This window comes from Ixodes scapularis, unplaced genomic scaffold (genome assembly GCF_016920785.2).
Source record: "Ixodes scapularis isolate PalLabHiFi unplaced genomic scaffold, ASM1692078v2 PGA_scaffold3__209_contigs__length_174095766, whole genome shotgun sequence".
In the NCBI taxonomy this organism is placed as follows: Eukaryota; Metazoa; Arthropoda; class Arachnida; order Ixodida; family Ixodidae; genus Ixodes; species Ixodes scapularis.
The window spans coordinates 72,186,236-72,203,097 of NW_024609868.1; the positions used below are offsets into that span (position 1 = coordinate 72,186,236).

At 46.3% G+C, this 16,862-nt stretch overlaps 2 protein-coding genes across 2 annotated transcripts; one reads left to right on the forward strand and one right to left on the reverse strand.

The window, feature by feature from the left end:
* Positions 1–3,906: 3,906 nt before the first annotated feature.
* On the forward strand, positions 3,907–5,967 carry LOC121837399 (putative nuclease HARBI1). Its single transcript, XM_042293016.1, has 2 exons — positions 3,907–4,629; positions 5,181–5,967. Exons 1-2 carry the CDS (start codon positions 4,048–4,050, stop codon positions 5,421–5,423), a joined length of 825 nt encoding a protein of 274 aa, XP_042148950.1. The 5' UTR covers positions 3,907–4,047; the 3' UTR covers positions 5,424–5,967.
* Positions 5,968–6,685: 718 nt separating this feature from the next.
* LOC121837208 (myb/SANT-like DNA-binding domain-containing protein 3) lies at positions 6,686–11,360 on the reverse strand. Its single transcript, XM_042292769.1, has 3 exons — positions 11,042–11,360; positions 10,246–10,458; positions 6,686–7,085 (listed from the first exon to the last, which is right to left on the reverse strand). Exons 1-3 carry the CDS (start codon positions 11,358–11,360, stop codon positions 6,709–6,711), a joined length of 909 nt encoding a protein of 302 aa, XP_042148703.1. The 3' UTR covers positions 6,686–6,708.
* Between the last annotated feature and the right edge of the window lie 5,502 nt (positions 11,361–16,862).

The window sequence follows — 16,862 nt, forward strand, 5'->3', positions numbered from 1 at the left end:
CATCTCATTGTCACTCACGTGGAAAAGAAAGCGGTCCGTCGTGTCTTCGGCCCGCGGAAGCCAGTGGTGACATGTATGGTTGGCCACAACAAAGGAAGATCACCGGTGTGTAGGCGCTGCCGAGTGAATATCCAAGATCTTGACAATCCGCATTTTGAAGATCGCACTTGGCATTAAACCATCGTTCTTACTGGTTCCAGCAAGGGTAGCGTGGATAAAGGAGATGCCGAGCCGCTTCGCCCGATAAAAAAAAATGTCCGCTAAGCAATGAAATGCACTCAAACAACTTAGAAACTGACACCACGGTGTCCTGATATGAACATGTTGATCTTGCCATTCTTGAAAAGAGCTATCTCTGCCGAAAAAAAGAAAAAAAAACACTCCATAAATTGCGAAGCGCATCTGCCCCTTTGCATTTCGCGGATGCGTGTGTTGGACATGGGGACCGTCCCCGCCGTCTTCCAGTCCCTACCTTATCATTAGGCCTTGGTTCACACGATCCCACTTTCTGTGTGCGTGCGTTTGTGTGTGTGTGGGTGTGCTTCGCGGGCTGGACTGCGTCACTCCTAAGCTGAAAGTGAAGAGGAAGCTAAGGTGTTCGGTGAACCAATCGCACGTTTGGCTTTAATCTCGTGATCACGCTCCCTCCCATAACTACGCGCAGAGAGCGGAGCAGGCGATAACCGGTCTGGCGGGCGCGCAGCTGCTTCAACACTGTCGGCTTAGAAATGAAGGGATCCCTCCTCCTTCAAGGACGAGGACGCCGAGTCCCCTAATCTCAAAAGAGATTTAGAGATTAGTGATGGTGGGTGGGGAAAACGGGAGGGAAACTGTTTTCTCATCACCATCTCTCGCCCTTTTCGGGAGAGAGATAGAGCTCTTGCGCCAGACCGACGGACCTTCGTAAGCAACCCGTTTCGAGGCCATCGGCGCGCCCCTCCACCGAGCTCTTCCCTCTCTCGAATTCTTCCGTTTGTCTCAGCTGGTATTTGCTATCCCGGTATTCAAAAACCAATATGGCAGAGATTGCTTAGGCATGATAACTCTAGAACGAAAGGACAAAAAGGGACTGACAGACACGAAGCACTGAACTCAGCTTGAAACCTCATGTTAAAATGATAAAGATAATGATAAATCAAATGTCTCCCAACAAAAAGAAAAGGGGCGATATAAATTTCAAGAAGATTGTCGGCCACTTTGGCGTTCCCTCAGAGCACCAGTGAAGCTAACTAGCTTATGCCTCAAAATAAATAAAACAGGAGAGCATGCGCACAAAGAGACATGCACATAAACATGTGGAATGCGCCACATCGGTAGTCTAAAAATATCAACGATATGTGGGCGATCGTACGGGTGTAGCATTATAACCCCAAGTCCAGAATCCGTGTGCACGCTTCAACCAGCATTGTTCCATGTCTTAACCTAATATCTTGAGGGTCTACAAATGACGGCATGATTACGTTGCACACGCTCGTCAGCACACTAACTGTCACTTAATTAAAAGCAGAATGCTCCGCCGTCACGGTGAGGACCAGGCCACACGATCTGAGAATTCGCGTCATGGGCTTTTGATAAAACTAGCCTTTTCAAGGCAGGGCAAAAGGGAAAAGGGCGGGTGTCAGTCGTGGGGCATTCGACATCGGGTGCTTTCGTGCACCACCCGATCGTACATAGGGCATGAACTTTCTGTAAAGCGGTCTCCTTTAGGGAACTTGGCAGTCCACTGTGATAAGTGTTCGTATGACCCTTTGCTGGATAAAACAGCTTCCGGGCAAGTATGAACAGAAAACAGAGGGGAAAACTTTGGAGGTGTTCAAATTTAGCGTAAAGAAAGATGATAGTTGCATCAGTGCGTCGTCACTCGTTTCTTCAAATAAGAAATTCAGATTCATTTGGCTTGAGGTATAATAAAGTGTGTATCAGTGGCGTAGCCAAAAAATTTTTTCCAGGAACTTTTTTTTTTTTTTTGCTTAAGCTGTTTGAAAGACACACACAAAAAAAAGAGAGGAAACGAAACTGCCCAAACACAATATTGTTTCCTGTTTCTTAGACGACAAAAGTCCACCCTTCTTTTTCACATCTCGTTCGTCCAATATTTAAAACAGGGAAATTTAATGTTAAATGACGAAAGAACGCAGTCATTAAATATTATAATTAACTTTGAGTAAAAAAGTCCAGACAGGCTCACAAAAAAATTACGGTGCGTGCACTTCAATGCGGAACACTCGAGTATCCAATGACTGAAAACTGCGGAAAAGTGCCAGAGAATAGCGAAGTTTAGAATACGATTAAACACAAAAACTACAATGCGCACTGGGGCAATGAGCTAGTGAATCATCACGCTCATTGTTCCTGCGCGGATCACATATTTCACAAATTATCGTTTTATAGTCATGTTTTAAATTATTTCCGTTCTTCGTTGTCGTTTTACGAGGAAGTGGAAGAGAAAAATACCAGTTTCTACCATTGTGTGGGGTCTAAACATTTAGTGGAAGCCGCCGTCGGTCGATAGAAAGAAGCGAGAGTACCATTTCGGTGCTGATTTGCATATTCCGGTGAATGTTCAAAAGCGCAGCCCCTATTAGCGGCGAGATGTTTTAGTGGCGCCCTCGTATGGTTTCCTCTCGTGACGTCATTTTACCTTACGAACAACAAGTTCGACGGTGTTTAGAATTAGCATGGTGGAAGCTTGAGATCATTGCGCTCTTAAACCAACACTGCCAACCCCGTCAAAATTGAAGTTCGTGCATTGCTCTTATTTCTTTCAATGAGAAAACCTTTGCTGACGTCATAGTGACCATTCGGCCAATCGTGGAAGGCCGATCACAGCGACGCTTTTGATCGCGCACGTCGCCAATGCTGCGTTCACCATTAAGCTCAGACTAGAAGCTCCGCTTTAAGCGCGAGCTTTCTGCCCTTCCAAAAACAAGCGTGATCGCGCAGGCACGCTCAACCAATGCACTGCCGAAGCCAGCGAGCTCGCGTTGAAGGCGAAGCGTCTGGACTCAGCTTAAAACGGAGTAGCAAGCGCCTCTGGGACGTTGAAGCCCTCAGGTGCTTCAACGTTCCAGTCTTCGGAGTCTCGAAAGCAAATGTTCCGCTTCAGCGCTGCTAACGAGCATGGTGGCCAGGATTTGCAGCAGGCGGGTTACATTAGGATACAAGGCCTCTGGGCAAATGCAAGTTGCCTGTACCGCTGAGACGCGCTAAGCGGTGCGGTCCCTCCACATCTGTGTCAAAACCAGTACTTCCCCAGGAAGTTCATCTAACAAAACGAATGCTCCGCACAGGCTGGAGATTGGCGACCGGCGTCGTTGGCCACAACATCGCTGTCGCCTAGGGCGGACAATGCTGCCTGGCGTGAGTGTTGGTTCTGTTGGAGACGTTGATGACACGCTTGAAGTTGTAGGTCAATAATCATTCTTAAAAAAAAAGTCAAGAACTGCTTGGCTCTTGAACTCATTTTTGAAAGTCTATATACGTAGAGGAAGTTCCACGACTCACGTGCTGAACGCAAGCATGTAAACATTACCCACTTCAGCGATTAAAGAAGTCAACTAGGTACGCTTTGAAACCAAATGATTATGAGCATTCCAAAGTTGCTTCAACAGTGCATATGCTGTCGCTTTTCTCTCTTGCTTCTTTTCTTTTTTTTTTTAATGATGGGGATGTTTTTGAGTGTGTTTTTTGCATTTTTGTTTGTGTATTATTGAAGCTAAATAAGTAGAGGCGAGTAAACCCTAAAAAAAGACAAAAAAAAAAAAAAAAAAAAAAAAACGCTAAGCTGTTAGTTATTTTGTCGTCCGGTTTTCTCCTCATTGTAGGGTTCGTAAAGTCAGACCGCCGTATTCTTAAACGCTACTCGACTCGAAACTCGACTCGAAACTCGACTTGAGGGTGGTTTTGCGATTCATAAACAAATCTCCACTCGAAACTCCACTCGACTCCAAAATCTCCACTCGAAACTCCAAAATTTACTCGAGATCTCGAGTCTGCGCCGGAGCTACCTTGAACGGCCACTCGAGTCACTCGAGTGCGTTCAGTGTCATGGCGGCCGACGCATCGTTCGCCGACTTCGTCGACTTCGTGTTAAGAACGGACGAAGTTCTTCACGACGACCGAGACCCCGACCAGGACGTCGATGTGCCGAGACGACGTTGCCGGGACCGGCTCAATCCGCTGGAGCATTTCAACGATTGGGAATTCCTGGTGCGCTATCGGTTTACAAAATCGACAGTTGTAAGCCTCCTGCAGTGCCTGCCGCTGGAAGCAAACGAGAGCAGTCGCGGCCTGCCACTGTCCCCGATGCTCCAGCTCCTCGTAGCGCTAAGATTTTATGGCGCCGGGACTTTTCAAGTAGTCACGGGCGACCTCGTAAACGTGTCGCAGCCGACGGTGTGCCGCGTAATCGAGCGCGTCTCCCGGGTCCTCGCCGAGACTCTCTTCCCCCGCCTCGTGGATTTCCCGGAGGGCGACTGCGACGAGGTCATGCGGGATTTCTACAACATCGGGAAGTTCCCCAGTGTGACTGGGTGCATCGACTGCACCCACGTCAAAATAAAGGGACCTGGCGGTCCCAATGGGGAAGTCTTCAGGAACAGGAAGGGGTTCTTCTCCCTCAACGTGCAGGTAAGTTCCCTTCTGTTTGTGCTGTTAGCAACAGCGAAAAAGTTGAAAACAACGGCACGCCAAGACGCGGCGTCGCACGTGAAAGCTCGGCGATGTTGTGACTGATATATACTAGAACTTGTGAAGAGATCTGCACTCTGCGACAGTGCAGAGTGGTGGTGGGCCAGCTAGAGGGTTCAAAACCAATTATGTATTGTGTGTTTGGAAACATACATTTGATTGGGTGCCGAGATGGCTTTTGTTATTTTATAGCAAACGCTCATGCTTCATAGTATTTTCCCCTTGAATTATACTTTTCGAAGAAAATATTAGGGAGATTTTATCCCGTGCTCAAATTCTCTTCTATTATACCGCATGAAAAACCTAGGAATTAAGCCACATTGAAGCTTACGTCACATAAAACTGCGAGAACTCAAATGCTAGTTAATTTCCAAAGCTTGCATATGCACTTTGTCAAAAATATACTAATCATAGTAGAAATATCAGCTTGAGCACTTGTGTTCATATCATGGCAACCTGCTCATCCCTGTACTGCTCCTTCCTATCCACAGGCCATCACAGGACCCCAGCTGCAGTTTTTCGACCTTGTTGCTAGATGGCCAGGCTCCGTGCATGACAGCAGGATATTCGATAACAGTCGTGCAAGGGTCCTGTACGAGAATCGGCGCATCCCTGGCCTGCTGCTCGGAGATGCAGGCTATGCCTGCATGTCATTTCTTCTGACGCCCCTGACCAGCCCAGGTGTAGCCAACAGCCCAAAGGGCAGGTATGTACTAGTTTGTTGGAAGAAATAATGGCATGAAATTCAGAACAGCTAACAAGAAGTGATGCTGTAGCCACAGTGTTCCTATTGGTTACTATTAGTTCTGCAAATCTTTGTCACAGCTAGATTCACGACCTTTGGGCCTTTGTATGGCAAAAAAAGCTGGCATTATTCACTTCCTGTGGACAAATTTTTGTTTCAAAAGTATGTAGCATACAACATTTTAGTTCTATTTTTATTTTCCTTGAGAACATTTGTTCTTCCTCGTCACAGTTAGCCGGTGTCAATTGTTGCTTTTTGTCACTAGAATTGGACTAGGGCCAAGAACTTGAATTAAGACGGTAATGTAGAAAACACCAGCCAAAACCACTGTATGCAGGACAGTAGCCTCTGGTAAGCAATAGAAAATGCAGCTAGCATGGATGGGCCGCACTGTACAGGTTACTGAACCATACTGATGGTTGCAGCAGTGGCGATTTTTACACCTGAAGACCTTTATCTTGCAACGTTGCTTCCATTACCAATGCTGCACCATATAGGTACCAAGCAACTCACCTAAAAACAAGGAACTCGGTCGAACGGACATTTGGAGTGTTCAAGCGACGCTTCCCATGCCTGGACATGCGGCTACAGTACAAGGCGGAACGGTCAGCCCTCATCATCACCGCCTGTGCTGCACTGCACAACCTGGCCCTGCTGCGAAAAGAGCCATGCCCACCTGCTCTACCCTCTCCACCAGTACCCCGACGCCGAAGGCGGCTGCGTCCTCATGTACTGCCATCACCTCCAGACCCTGTTGACACAATCAACGGCTCACTGAAAGGCACACAGATCATCGGACTGTGTTTCCAATAGGGATATTCAACCAGTAGCACATGTTTATAGTCAATGACAGGTCAAGGATAGTGTACAAGCTGGAGAGGAGGAAGCAGACAGAAGCTTGAGGTGGAGAGGAGAAACCTCCTCACCACTTAAAGCTTCCGTCCTATTTCTCCTCTCCAGCTTGTACTCCGTTCTTGACCCGTCACTGACTCGTGCAAATACTCGGACACGAATCCAGTAGTAAGCTCTCGAATAAATTGATTCTTAAATCAAATTCCGGGTATTCGGTCATTTCAACATATTCTGGGAAAGACTTGTGGCCAGCACAGAGCTAATGAAAGACCTGCCCTTTCCTTCAATTCTAGTGTGCTGTTTCATTCAACTTCCGAATATACAAAACACATTTGGTTCTACCGTTTCACTACAATGTAGCGCACATAATTAAAATAAATAAGTAAATCCTCAGAATGCTACTAAACTGAAAGAACCCAAATTTAATCATGATTCCCACACCCTTGTTGCTTGCAGCGCAGGGCTGCCAGCTGCTCCACCTTTATCTCTCTCTCCAGCTGGAGCAGCTGGAACTCTGCCCGTCCGCGTCGTCGCTGCTCAAACAACTTGTTTCGGAGTATTCGCATCTCCATTAAATGTTGCGCCTCCTTTCGCCGATCTTCCCTCTCGAGGATGTCGACACGGGCATCCTTTTCGGGAGCCAGGATCCGCTCTAATGCTGCGATGCGGTTCCCAGCTTTTCTGGATGCCCCGCTTGGCAGCTCAGCACGGGGGCAGGTAATGCCCCTTGCCGGCGGAGTCGCATACGCAGCTCCAACGCTGCTCTCTTGGAGAGGTGAGGCGGACGGCTCAGGAGCATCTGGGCATGCAAAACACATTGGCACTGTGAGTGCTAGGGGAAGAGCAGGTACACAGGGGAAGAGGCCCAACAGCCACACGGGCCTTTCGCAGAAATGTTCAAAGCTAGGCGTTGGCAAACTACAAAGCGTGTCCGATGGGTTATGCTCTGCACCAGTTCTAGCACTGTGGATGGTTTACGGTTGCATTATCATATAATTTGTGTCCCTCTGCTTCAACTTTCACGTCGTGCTTTGACTACATGCGTTTTTGCCCCGATAGCATGTTTTGTTCAGTTGGTTAACGACAGATTTTGCCATGTCGGACAGCTGATGCGATCAAATTCCTATCTGAGAAACAAACAAGAGTAACTGCACTTTGTAAACCTTCCTCAAAGGGGACACCACAACATGTGTACACTCAGACAGTTGTTATGGCAGACACTTTGTTAAGAGCAAATATGCGCAAGCTTGTCGCTAACTTGCAGCAGTGAACAAAACGTTGGGGCACAAACAAGCTGGTGAAAGTTTAACAAAAATTTAAGGCGAAAACCCCGAGACTGGGGAAAAGAGTGACAGCACAACACGCAAGTCTCAAACACAGCTGAAATTTATTGCGCAGAGGTTCGTGTGTACTCATGTTTACAAACAAACCGGAGCGCCCCCAGCGGACGCCACCGGCGCCGCGCGTGCGCGATGGAGTGTGGGCAAGAACCTCGCCGTCGCCCATAAACAAACCATTGAAATGCAATGTTGTCCGCGTCGGTATGAGTCCCCCTGCCCTTTTTCGCGTTTGAATTGTTGATTCGACGTCTTTCTGGCAATGTCTGACTACTTCAGCAGCCTCAGTGAAATTACCGAGGCTCGTTACGCCGCAAAACTTCGCATGAATAATGTGACATGCGGCGATTCACTCCGCGTGGACGCCGCAGAATGGACGCTAAAGCCTGATTCGCATGATGACATTTTGCTCGCAAATTTCAGTCGCAACGTCACTCGAACTGCAAAAGCGTGAACCGTAGCTCAGATGGTCGACGTCGATGCTGAAAATCGCAAGCAGAATCGGACGGACCAAGTGAATCAGGCATAAGAAGTCGGTGATGGCCACTGGTAACAATGATCAACATCTCCTTGCATCTACTGTTTACATCGAGTCTGCTTACCAACTTTAAAACTTAAGTCTTTTGAGGCCTGTGCTTACTTCTTATCGCAAGTACCGAGCTAAGATTTGATCTACGGGCCGGTGTCGTCTAAAAGAGCAGACAAGCAGAAACGTTTGAAAGAGCAGACGACAGTTCGAACGACCACGCGGCCGCTTGAACTTGAATGCGCACTGAACGTAGTTCGCAAGTGGTCCGTACAACTTGATGGTTTTCCGGCGTTTATGTTGGAACAAAGCAAATAAATCTGACGACCACAAGTATCCGTGAATTCAGCCCAAAGTGCTTCACGCCCAAGCAATCGTGGTCCGAAGGCGTCTGGTTTTCCCTTTTCACGGCACATTTCCACGTCGTGGGACGAACCGAGCGAATGAGAACTGACCTTAAAACTTTTCTCCACCCTTTCGGCACTGCCCCAGTTGCGGCGTTTTGACAAGAAGGCAGGTTTTTGCCTGGTTTCTTTGAAAACAAGGCAGGAATACACGTCTCATATGGGGACATCCGCCCACAGCTCCAGACCGGAAGTGCGTCCGACGCGCCACCACCGCGTCGTGACGTAACAGAGATGAGTTGGTGTATAGGGTCTCCAAGCCCCCACAGCTGTGTTTGAGACTCGTGTGTTGTGCTGTTTTTTTTTTCCCCGTCCCTGGGTTGTTGCCTTAAATTATGTTACAACATGGGTTGTCTTGTCAGATTGTATCTCCAGGAAAACAAATAAATCAGCATTTGGATTTAAACACATCTTTAGCAGAAAATCTTAATATTTTATACTTCCCTGAATGAGTAATTAATTTTTAAACAGCTTAAACTGATCCTCAAATGAGCAGTGTTTACATTGTCAACCTTGACAACAGCGGAGGCTCTGTAGTAGCAGAATGCAAAAAGATTTATTTGTGTCCCTCCATTTTTTTTGTTGCCCGTAACAGCAGTGCAAGTGTTACGATGTGGCTCATTGTTGTTGTGCTAGATATTTTTCGCGAATAGGACGAGACTTTTGTGGTTGTCACCTTTCATACTTTTTCATGAAATATATAGCAGCTGTAAAATGGATTAGTGCAATGCGTCGCAAGCACTATATTTCCATGAAGGAATTTTGGGAAAAAAGACCTACAATCGCTGATGAATGCTCGGCAAAACAAATATCTCCATAAACAAATTCCATAACTAGAAGTGCTCAAATTGGAGAGGTGCCCCGCAATGTCTTCTCGATACCAATAGACCCTTTGCAAAAATCCCATAAGCCCGCGCGTGCCACGAGACGAATATTGAGAGTCCTAGGTACGCCCCTCCCATTGTTCTTCCTCCTGCTACCATGTGGCATACGCAAGCAGGTGCACAGAAATGCGAGAGGTTATCTCATTGGCTATCTTTTGTCAGGCTGCCCTTTTCTTATCCCTCTCCTTTGCACCGGCTCCGTCGATTGCTACACAAACTCTTTGTTGAGCCGAGTCGAACTGTGCCACGGTTGCGGTGCAAAATAAGTGGATTCGGTGACACTGCAAGACGTGATGGTAAGTTGCGATGAATGAAGTATTTCAATAGGTGAATAGCTTCACCTGTAGAGATACGCTTACACTGCCACAGATGCGGTACGCCGCCAACAACGGTTTGGCGGATGGCTGCGACTGCTGCTGGCGGCAGCTGCAGCAACTCGCTCGCTGTCGCGGAAGCGCAACGAGAAAGCACGTGATCTGCACCGAGTCTTCCCAAAATTCTCTGCCGTCGTGGCGCTGTACGCTTTGCAACAGGTCTATTAACCACTAGTTTTGGTTTCAATTGACAGTACTACGTCGCGACCCACTGCTCGCATTTTCAATTTTGAAACTTCGAAGATATGTACAATAGTGTAGATGTTGCCGAGCAATAAAAAAAAAAGGCTTGGGTGCCTGCTTTTTTTTTTTTTTTTCCAGGTTTGTTGTTAAAATGATACGAGTCGCAAATACAAGTAGACATGTTACGGCTCACAGTACTCATCCTCGACATGTTGGTGCGAATTTGTCCTAATCCAAAAGACCCCAGTTACCTGGCACGTCGTTCCAGCGGGCGTGACTGTCGTCGCCTTCAGTGCCTCGCACCATTGCCTCAAACATAGCGGCCGGAGGCAGCGACAGCACTGGCCGGTCTCTTGCCCTGTCGCTGTCACAGAGATTTGTGACCACTGTCTCCATGTGGTCTGCCGCTGCTCCTACAAGGATGAGTGAGGGGCTCATCGGCCGGCTTGTTCGTGGCCCACCTCCTGTGACAGAAACCAAAGAATTCGAAGCTCACATTGGAGAGAGAGTGAGCAAAGTATGGGGCGAACAATTCAAAGTGCACACTGAATTTTCAATATGCCTCCGTGCGAGTTAAAAACAATTATTAGGGGTACTAGAGCGAACCCAACAAAGAGAGAATCTGGCATAACCCAGCGGAGGACTACTTTTAACCACCTGGAACCTTCTCATGGGCAATTGAAAGCTGGGCACTTTGTTAGAATAGGCTTCCGGCAAGATGCGGGGACCTCTTTTTTTTTTTTTTCAGAGGCGATTGTGGAAATAGATATGTCAATAACGCCAAATTTTCTACAAAAAATATGTAAAAACAAAAAAGAAGTAGTAGGCCCACTTTGGATCGAACCTGGATCTGCTGCCTGCGTATGCAGCGGACTTTGCTACGCTACAGCTTTGAACAACTCGTTTTAACAATTCGTTTTATACGAGACCCAACAAGGTGCACGACGTCGTGCACATAGCATTGTTCTGGCCGAAAAGGACTTCTCTCCGATGTTTACTTTTTACACATCGGGAACGGTTTACCAAATATGCAAATGGTCGACTTACCCGTGGCGTGGATGTCTCTCGTTTCGTCGGACTTCGTTTTTTTGTACCTGGATTTTTCGTTCTCCCAACGCTTCTTAAGTTGCTTAGCGCTTCGTGGGCGGACGTTTGGCTGGCTGTTATACTCGGTGCTGAGTTTCTCCCAAGCTTTAAGTTTAGCCTCCTTCGAGTAGTTATTTGTCTTTTTGCTTTCCAGAATTCGCGCATGCTTGGTTACGAGCGCTTGGAGGAGCGCCTTCTCCTCCGCAGTATAAATAAAACGAGCCCCTGCCCGCTCTTCGGAATCGGCCATTTCCGAGTCGTTGCCGTTGGGGTCCTCCATGATTCGTCGTGCGAGGCGGCGAGGCGACGAAGTAGGGCTGCACGGGGCGAAATCAAGAAAGACCGAGACGAGATCGACAAACCGTGAGATGGACGACTGTCGACGAGAGAACGACAAGACGCAGCTAGCGAATGCGCTTGTTGCCAGACAAGATAACGACTTTGTCCGTTTTGTCGCTCAAACACGTCTAATCGTTACGCTGCATCAATAAAACTTCGTAGTTCACTAATTTGATGTTTGTATGGTACACGTTTTTAGATAACAAGAACGAATATATTTATTTTTCACGTGAAAATGGTGTTTTGAATCAAACTTTTGGCTATATTCTCGCTCCCAGACGTCCTCAAGCTTGTTGGAGTGGAGAACGGAATCTCGAGTTCGAGTGAGTGCCGATTTGCGTCTGTGAATACCAATGGCACTTCGAGTGGAGTCGCGCGTCCATACTCCACTCAAGTCGAGTCGAGTTTGGAGTCGAGTGGGAGAACGTTTATGAATACGGCGGAGAGTATTGCTATTTTGGAGTTTTGTTGCACTGCCCTGCTTAATGCGCTGCTCGTCGAGTCCTCAACACTCAAAGGGTAGGGGAACTTTAGTTAAGCCGCCTGCATTCCCCGAGGCGAGGCCAGCGTCCTTCGAGGTCAGGATTTCGCGGCTTTTGTGACGTCGGGAACAAAGCCATTCGCACCTACGAGCCTGAAGAAAGGCTTTGGTTACTAACATGGCCGAGTTTGGAGAGAGCTGTTCGAAGAGCCGGAGCCGGAGATGTATTTTTCCCACAGTCGACGGACAGCGTCGTCTTCGTTTTGCTTCGGTATGTTGTGGGCACAGCCCCTCGCCGTAGTGGATTGTCGAAACGAAACACACACAAAAAAATTATACTGACATTGGAAAGGGGGAAGGGGTAAAGAGGACAACCATGAAATTTCGGAAATGTTCCGACCCTTGAACCCCCCCCCCCCCCCCCCCCCAACCCCGGTCCCCTGGCTACGCCACTGGTATGCAAATATGTTCGTGTTTTCCAAATAAAATTCAGTTGGCAGTAGCGCTTTTAGTTTGCACTACTACTTCTTTCAGCTCGGTTGTTTGTTTTGCTTGCGCTTCTAAGTATAGGCTTGTTGCAGCTGACTTCACTTCCGGCTAAACTGTAGGTCAAAACCAACACTGTCGTCTACTATCAGTGCCTTGGCGACATGTTGGAGGCAAAAAATGTTCTTCACCTGACATGAAGTGCACTCCGTAAACCCGTAGTTAGTGTACGAAGCTTTTCTGTCAAGATCATAGAGTCAACTATAATCATCTAAAGCGAAAAGTCCCATGCGTTTGGCCGCGACGGGAGGGCGATGCATAGACGCGGACATCGGCGGCCAAATTTGGCGGTTCCTATGAGCTCATATCGCTGGCGACGCATATGCACCAAGGAGCAGCCAAAAATCACCTGTAAATTGTGCACTTTTTTTTTTTGTTTTGCAGAAAAACATTTGAATTGCGTGTTGACAAAATCAAATAAAGGTAGGCTGTACCAACTCACTTATTAAAACATCCCTGCCCATCTTCTCTCCCCCCCCCCCCCCCCCCCGAAAAAAAAAAGCAAAAAAAAAGAAGCAAGTAGAGAAAAAAAAAAAGTCCCTCCCCGGGAAAAGAAAAAACAAAAAAAGAAATCTGCGCCGAGCAGCGTCGAACCTGCGTCGACCCCATAGCGGCGCCATCTGTTGACAGCCCGTGATACCGCGAGGAGAAACTAACTCTCGTTACAGTTACTCTCGAGTTCGAGTGAGGGTTAAGGGAGAGTATCATCGAAAGAAGCGGTGGCGAAAGAGTAACTTCGATGAAGAGAGAGTTAAAGTAGAGTAAGTTAGGGCACTTACTCTTCTTTGACACCTTTTTTTTTAGAGTGTATGTGCCACGCTTCAAAGATTTTTAATCTCGAAGCCTTGTACTTTTGCCTTCGAAAACCATCCTTGCTTCACAGTGTTGCTCTATTTTGTGCTGCCATGTGATGCATTAAAGTAGATTTGAAGCATAGCCACGGTTCATAGTGCATAAGAGCAACCATACAAATTGTTTCCTCCCTTTTATTGATAGAAACTCGTCGGAGCAGCTGGACGACCCCGAACTCTGGGGCCGATATATGATGCAAAGACATCCGCGCGGGACACACCTTCAAAACTTTGCCGCAGAGACGGTTCTTGATCGGTATCCAAGCGTGCTAAGGCCCAGAGACGGAGCACTTCGGCGTGCCACTGAAGCTTTGATCACGGAGACCGGCGACACTTGCTTTCGACGAGTTCTGCCTTTTTCTTGCGGCACTGCGCTTTTGCGAAATTTCTACGTGTTCTCAACGGCAAGTCTCAATGGTTACACAATGTCTTAAAACTTGTTTGGCGAATGACGACGAACGAGTAGAAAACGTGTCTTCAGTACGCTGCCACCTGTTTCTCGAACGCTAGCAAAAATCGCGATTTCGCCCCGAGCAAGATGGCTGTCCAGTGGCTTCACTCGCGGGAGCAGGAAGCGCGATCCAGCAATTGTCATAGAGAAAAGATTTTGCGGTTGTAGGAGTGTGGCAGATTTAGAAATATAAGTATTTCATTAGAACTCGACCATTGATTCTAACTGGGTATTCTTAATCCTAAATTCAGATAGAACGGACGTGCATTTACCAGATACACCACTCGCTGACGCTAACTCTCCCAAATGGCCACGACCACTGATCTCTGACAGTTGCTGGATGGCGCTTCCGCGCCCCGCGAATGCGGCTACCGGACGGCCATCCTCCATGTCAAAAAATCTCCTTTTTGGAGCGTTCCGGAGGCTGGCTACAGCGAGCAGAAGACACGGTTTATACTCGTTCGTCGCCATTCACCAAATAAGCTTTTTTTAAAAAAAAACCTTGTGTAAAAGGTGAGACTTGCCTTTGAAAACACGTGGAAATTTTTACTAAGCGCAGCGCTGCAGAAAAAAAGGCACAACTTGTCGAAAGCAAGTTACACCAGTCTCGAGGTGTGATCAAAGCTTTCTTGGCACGCCGAAGTGCTGCGTTTGTCTGCCTTCGCACGCTTGGATACCGATCAGGAATCGATGCCGCGGCAAAGGTTTGGAGGGGTGTCGCTTTTCATCATATATCGGCCACAAATTAAGTTCTGGATCGTCCGGCTGTTCTGCGAGTTGTGATCAATAAAGGAAAAAATATCTGTGGCTGCTATTATGCACTATTAACCATGGCTATGTTTCAAATCTACTTGAATGGCTCACATCACAGCACAAATAGAGCAACGTGGTGGTCCTTGTTCAAATGGTTGCCTTTCAATAGTGGGGTATCTACAAGGTGGTGGAGCAGACAAAACTACAGAATTAAGAGTGTTCTAATTGCTCCGTGGCGTGTGTATTTGTGATGTCTGCAAGTGTACAGAAGGCAAATGGCAAGTGCATGTTTCCATGGATGTATTGTGGCAACTCTTAAATTAATGTTAAGGATTTATTCCCCTTTTTCGCAAAACACTGGCCGTACATTCACAAAAACGAGATAGCAAAGCTTACAGAATCTATATCTGTTTTCGATGGTCTTTAGTTACAATTTATTTGTCATCTGTAGGGTGTAAAAAAAAAAAAAAAATTTAGTGTGATTTGTATTTTGTTCTTCTGTTACTGCAAAAATCAACTACGCATCATCAAACGCTCACTCTCCACCCAAATGTAGCCCTTCCTGTTACAACCAGACGCTAAAGTTTCAGAACTAACTTATCTCAATGAAAATTAAATTATTGCTGACTTTTTTTTAAATTTCAATTTGAAAATGGGGTTTATTTTCGACAGTTTTCGCTAACTGGCGCCATTCAGCTGCCTGTATTATTAGAGGTCCATCGGCGACCATTTTCTCAATAAATATTTTTCAAAACCGGATATAACTTTTTAATAAGATAACGGTTAGTTCTAAAACTTTGGTATCTGGTTCGGACCCCTAGGGCTACATTTGATCGAGGATTGTGTAGTTTAATTTTGTGATAAAAAAAAACTGTAAACATTTTTGGTGCACCACGTATATACACAAAGTTACCACGTGGCGCACCAAAAATGCTAAGTGCACCACGTATATACACGTATATACTCACAAAAAAAGCAGCGAAAAGCTATAGAAAAAGGATGGAAAAGAGGATGCATTTGCTTTAGATCATCAATGATTTTATATCCTCGATACACTATTTCCTATAGAAATAATGTAGAAATTGAATCGATATTTTTGTAAGGAGCAAAGGTTAAAAAAAGACTCGATTGCTAGGGTTTGACAAAACACAAGTAAATTCATCAACTTTTTTTTTTAAACGAAGCGTTAAACGAAGTGTTTACACACACCAAGGCCGGCTTACTAGAATCAGCTTCTTAGCTGAGCCTTTCACACAAGCTTAGATATATACTTTGTTTCAGCTTAAGTCCAAACGGAGCCGGTGCTGCAAGGTGCTGCAATGCTGTATGTTGTCCTGAACTGTTACGATTCCTTCTTAGAGTCAAAGGGGAGAACCGAATGACAACGCCGAAGGCAAAATGAAAGGCTTGTGTCGTTTGTATTGTTTGGGAATATGTATATTGTTGTTTATTAACACAAATGTCTTTGACGACCTCACTGTTAATCTGTTTGTTCTAGTTCTATTTTTTATGTGCTGCACTTCATTGATCTGCTGTTGAGGATTGCTAAACTTAACTGAAGTGAACTGAAAAACGACTCATAAACGAGTGTCACGGCATGCGAGCGATCATTCTCAAAATGAACGCTCTATTCTTTTTTCTGGCATTTTTAGTATTCTTGCTTTTCACGTCATCTTCCATGTTTACCCGGTATAGAAAAGACAGTGAAAGTTGTTAATTAAACGTCCGCTAGAGAAAACCATCTAGGAAGAACGTTAGGTTTTCTCTACGCCAACTGTTTAAAAAAGCCTCAACAGGTATGAACTCGCAGTCAGACAAACCGGCAAGGTGTTGTGTTGCCTGTTGGCGCGGACCATGTTATCGCCTCCACAGATCTGGATTGCCTGTAGATAAAGGTCGTTCACCGTAACGCACATTCTTATATCTAATATACACTATAATCACAAATGTTACCTCATTTTCCCACAAACCACGGTCACTTCAAATGACGGCAACCAATAGAAGGATTCCAGAAAATGACAAATCTAAATATACAGTGAGATGGAACTATGCGATGCGTGCAGGCAAAACGAAAATGACGTTTCACTAGCTCATTGTTCTTGCCCAATGGCATTGTTCAGATTTAATTAACTTTGCCATTCTCTAAGGTCTTTCTTTAGCTCGCCGTCATTAGCTGTCTCCGTGCTCTGCAGAAAGCTGAACTCATGCAGCTTTTACTCCCTTGTCCGTACTATTTATTGGTTCAGACTGATGTCTCGAATATGGGAGCCAGCGTGTTGATTTGAAGGACTTCAGAATGTATTCTTCTTGCGCAGGCCCAAGTGACAAACAAAGCCGGGTATGCGTTGTTTTAAAACCAGA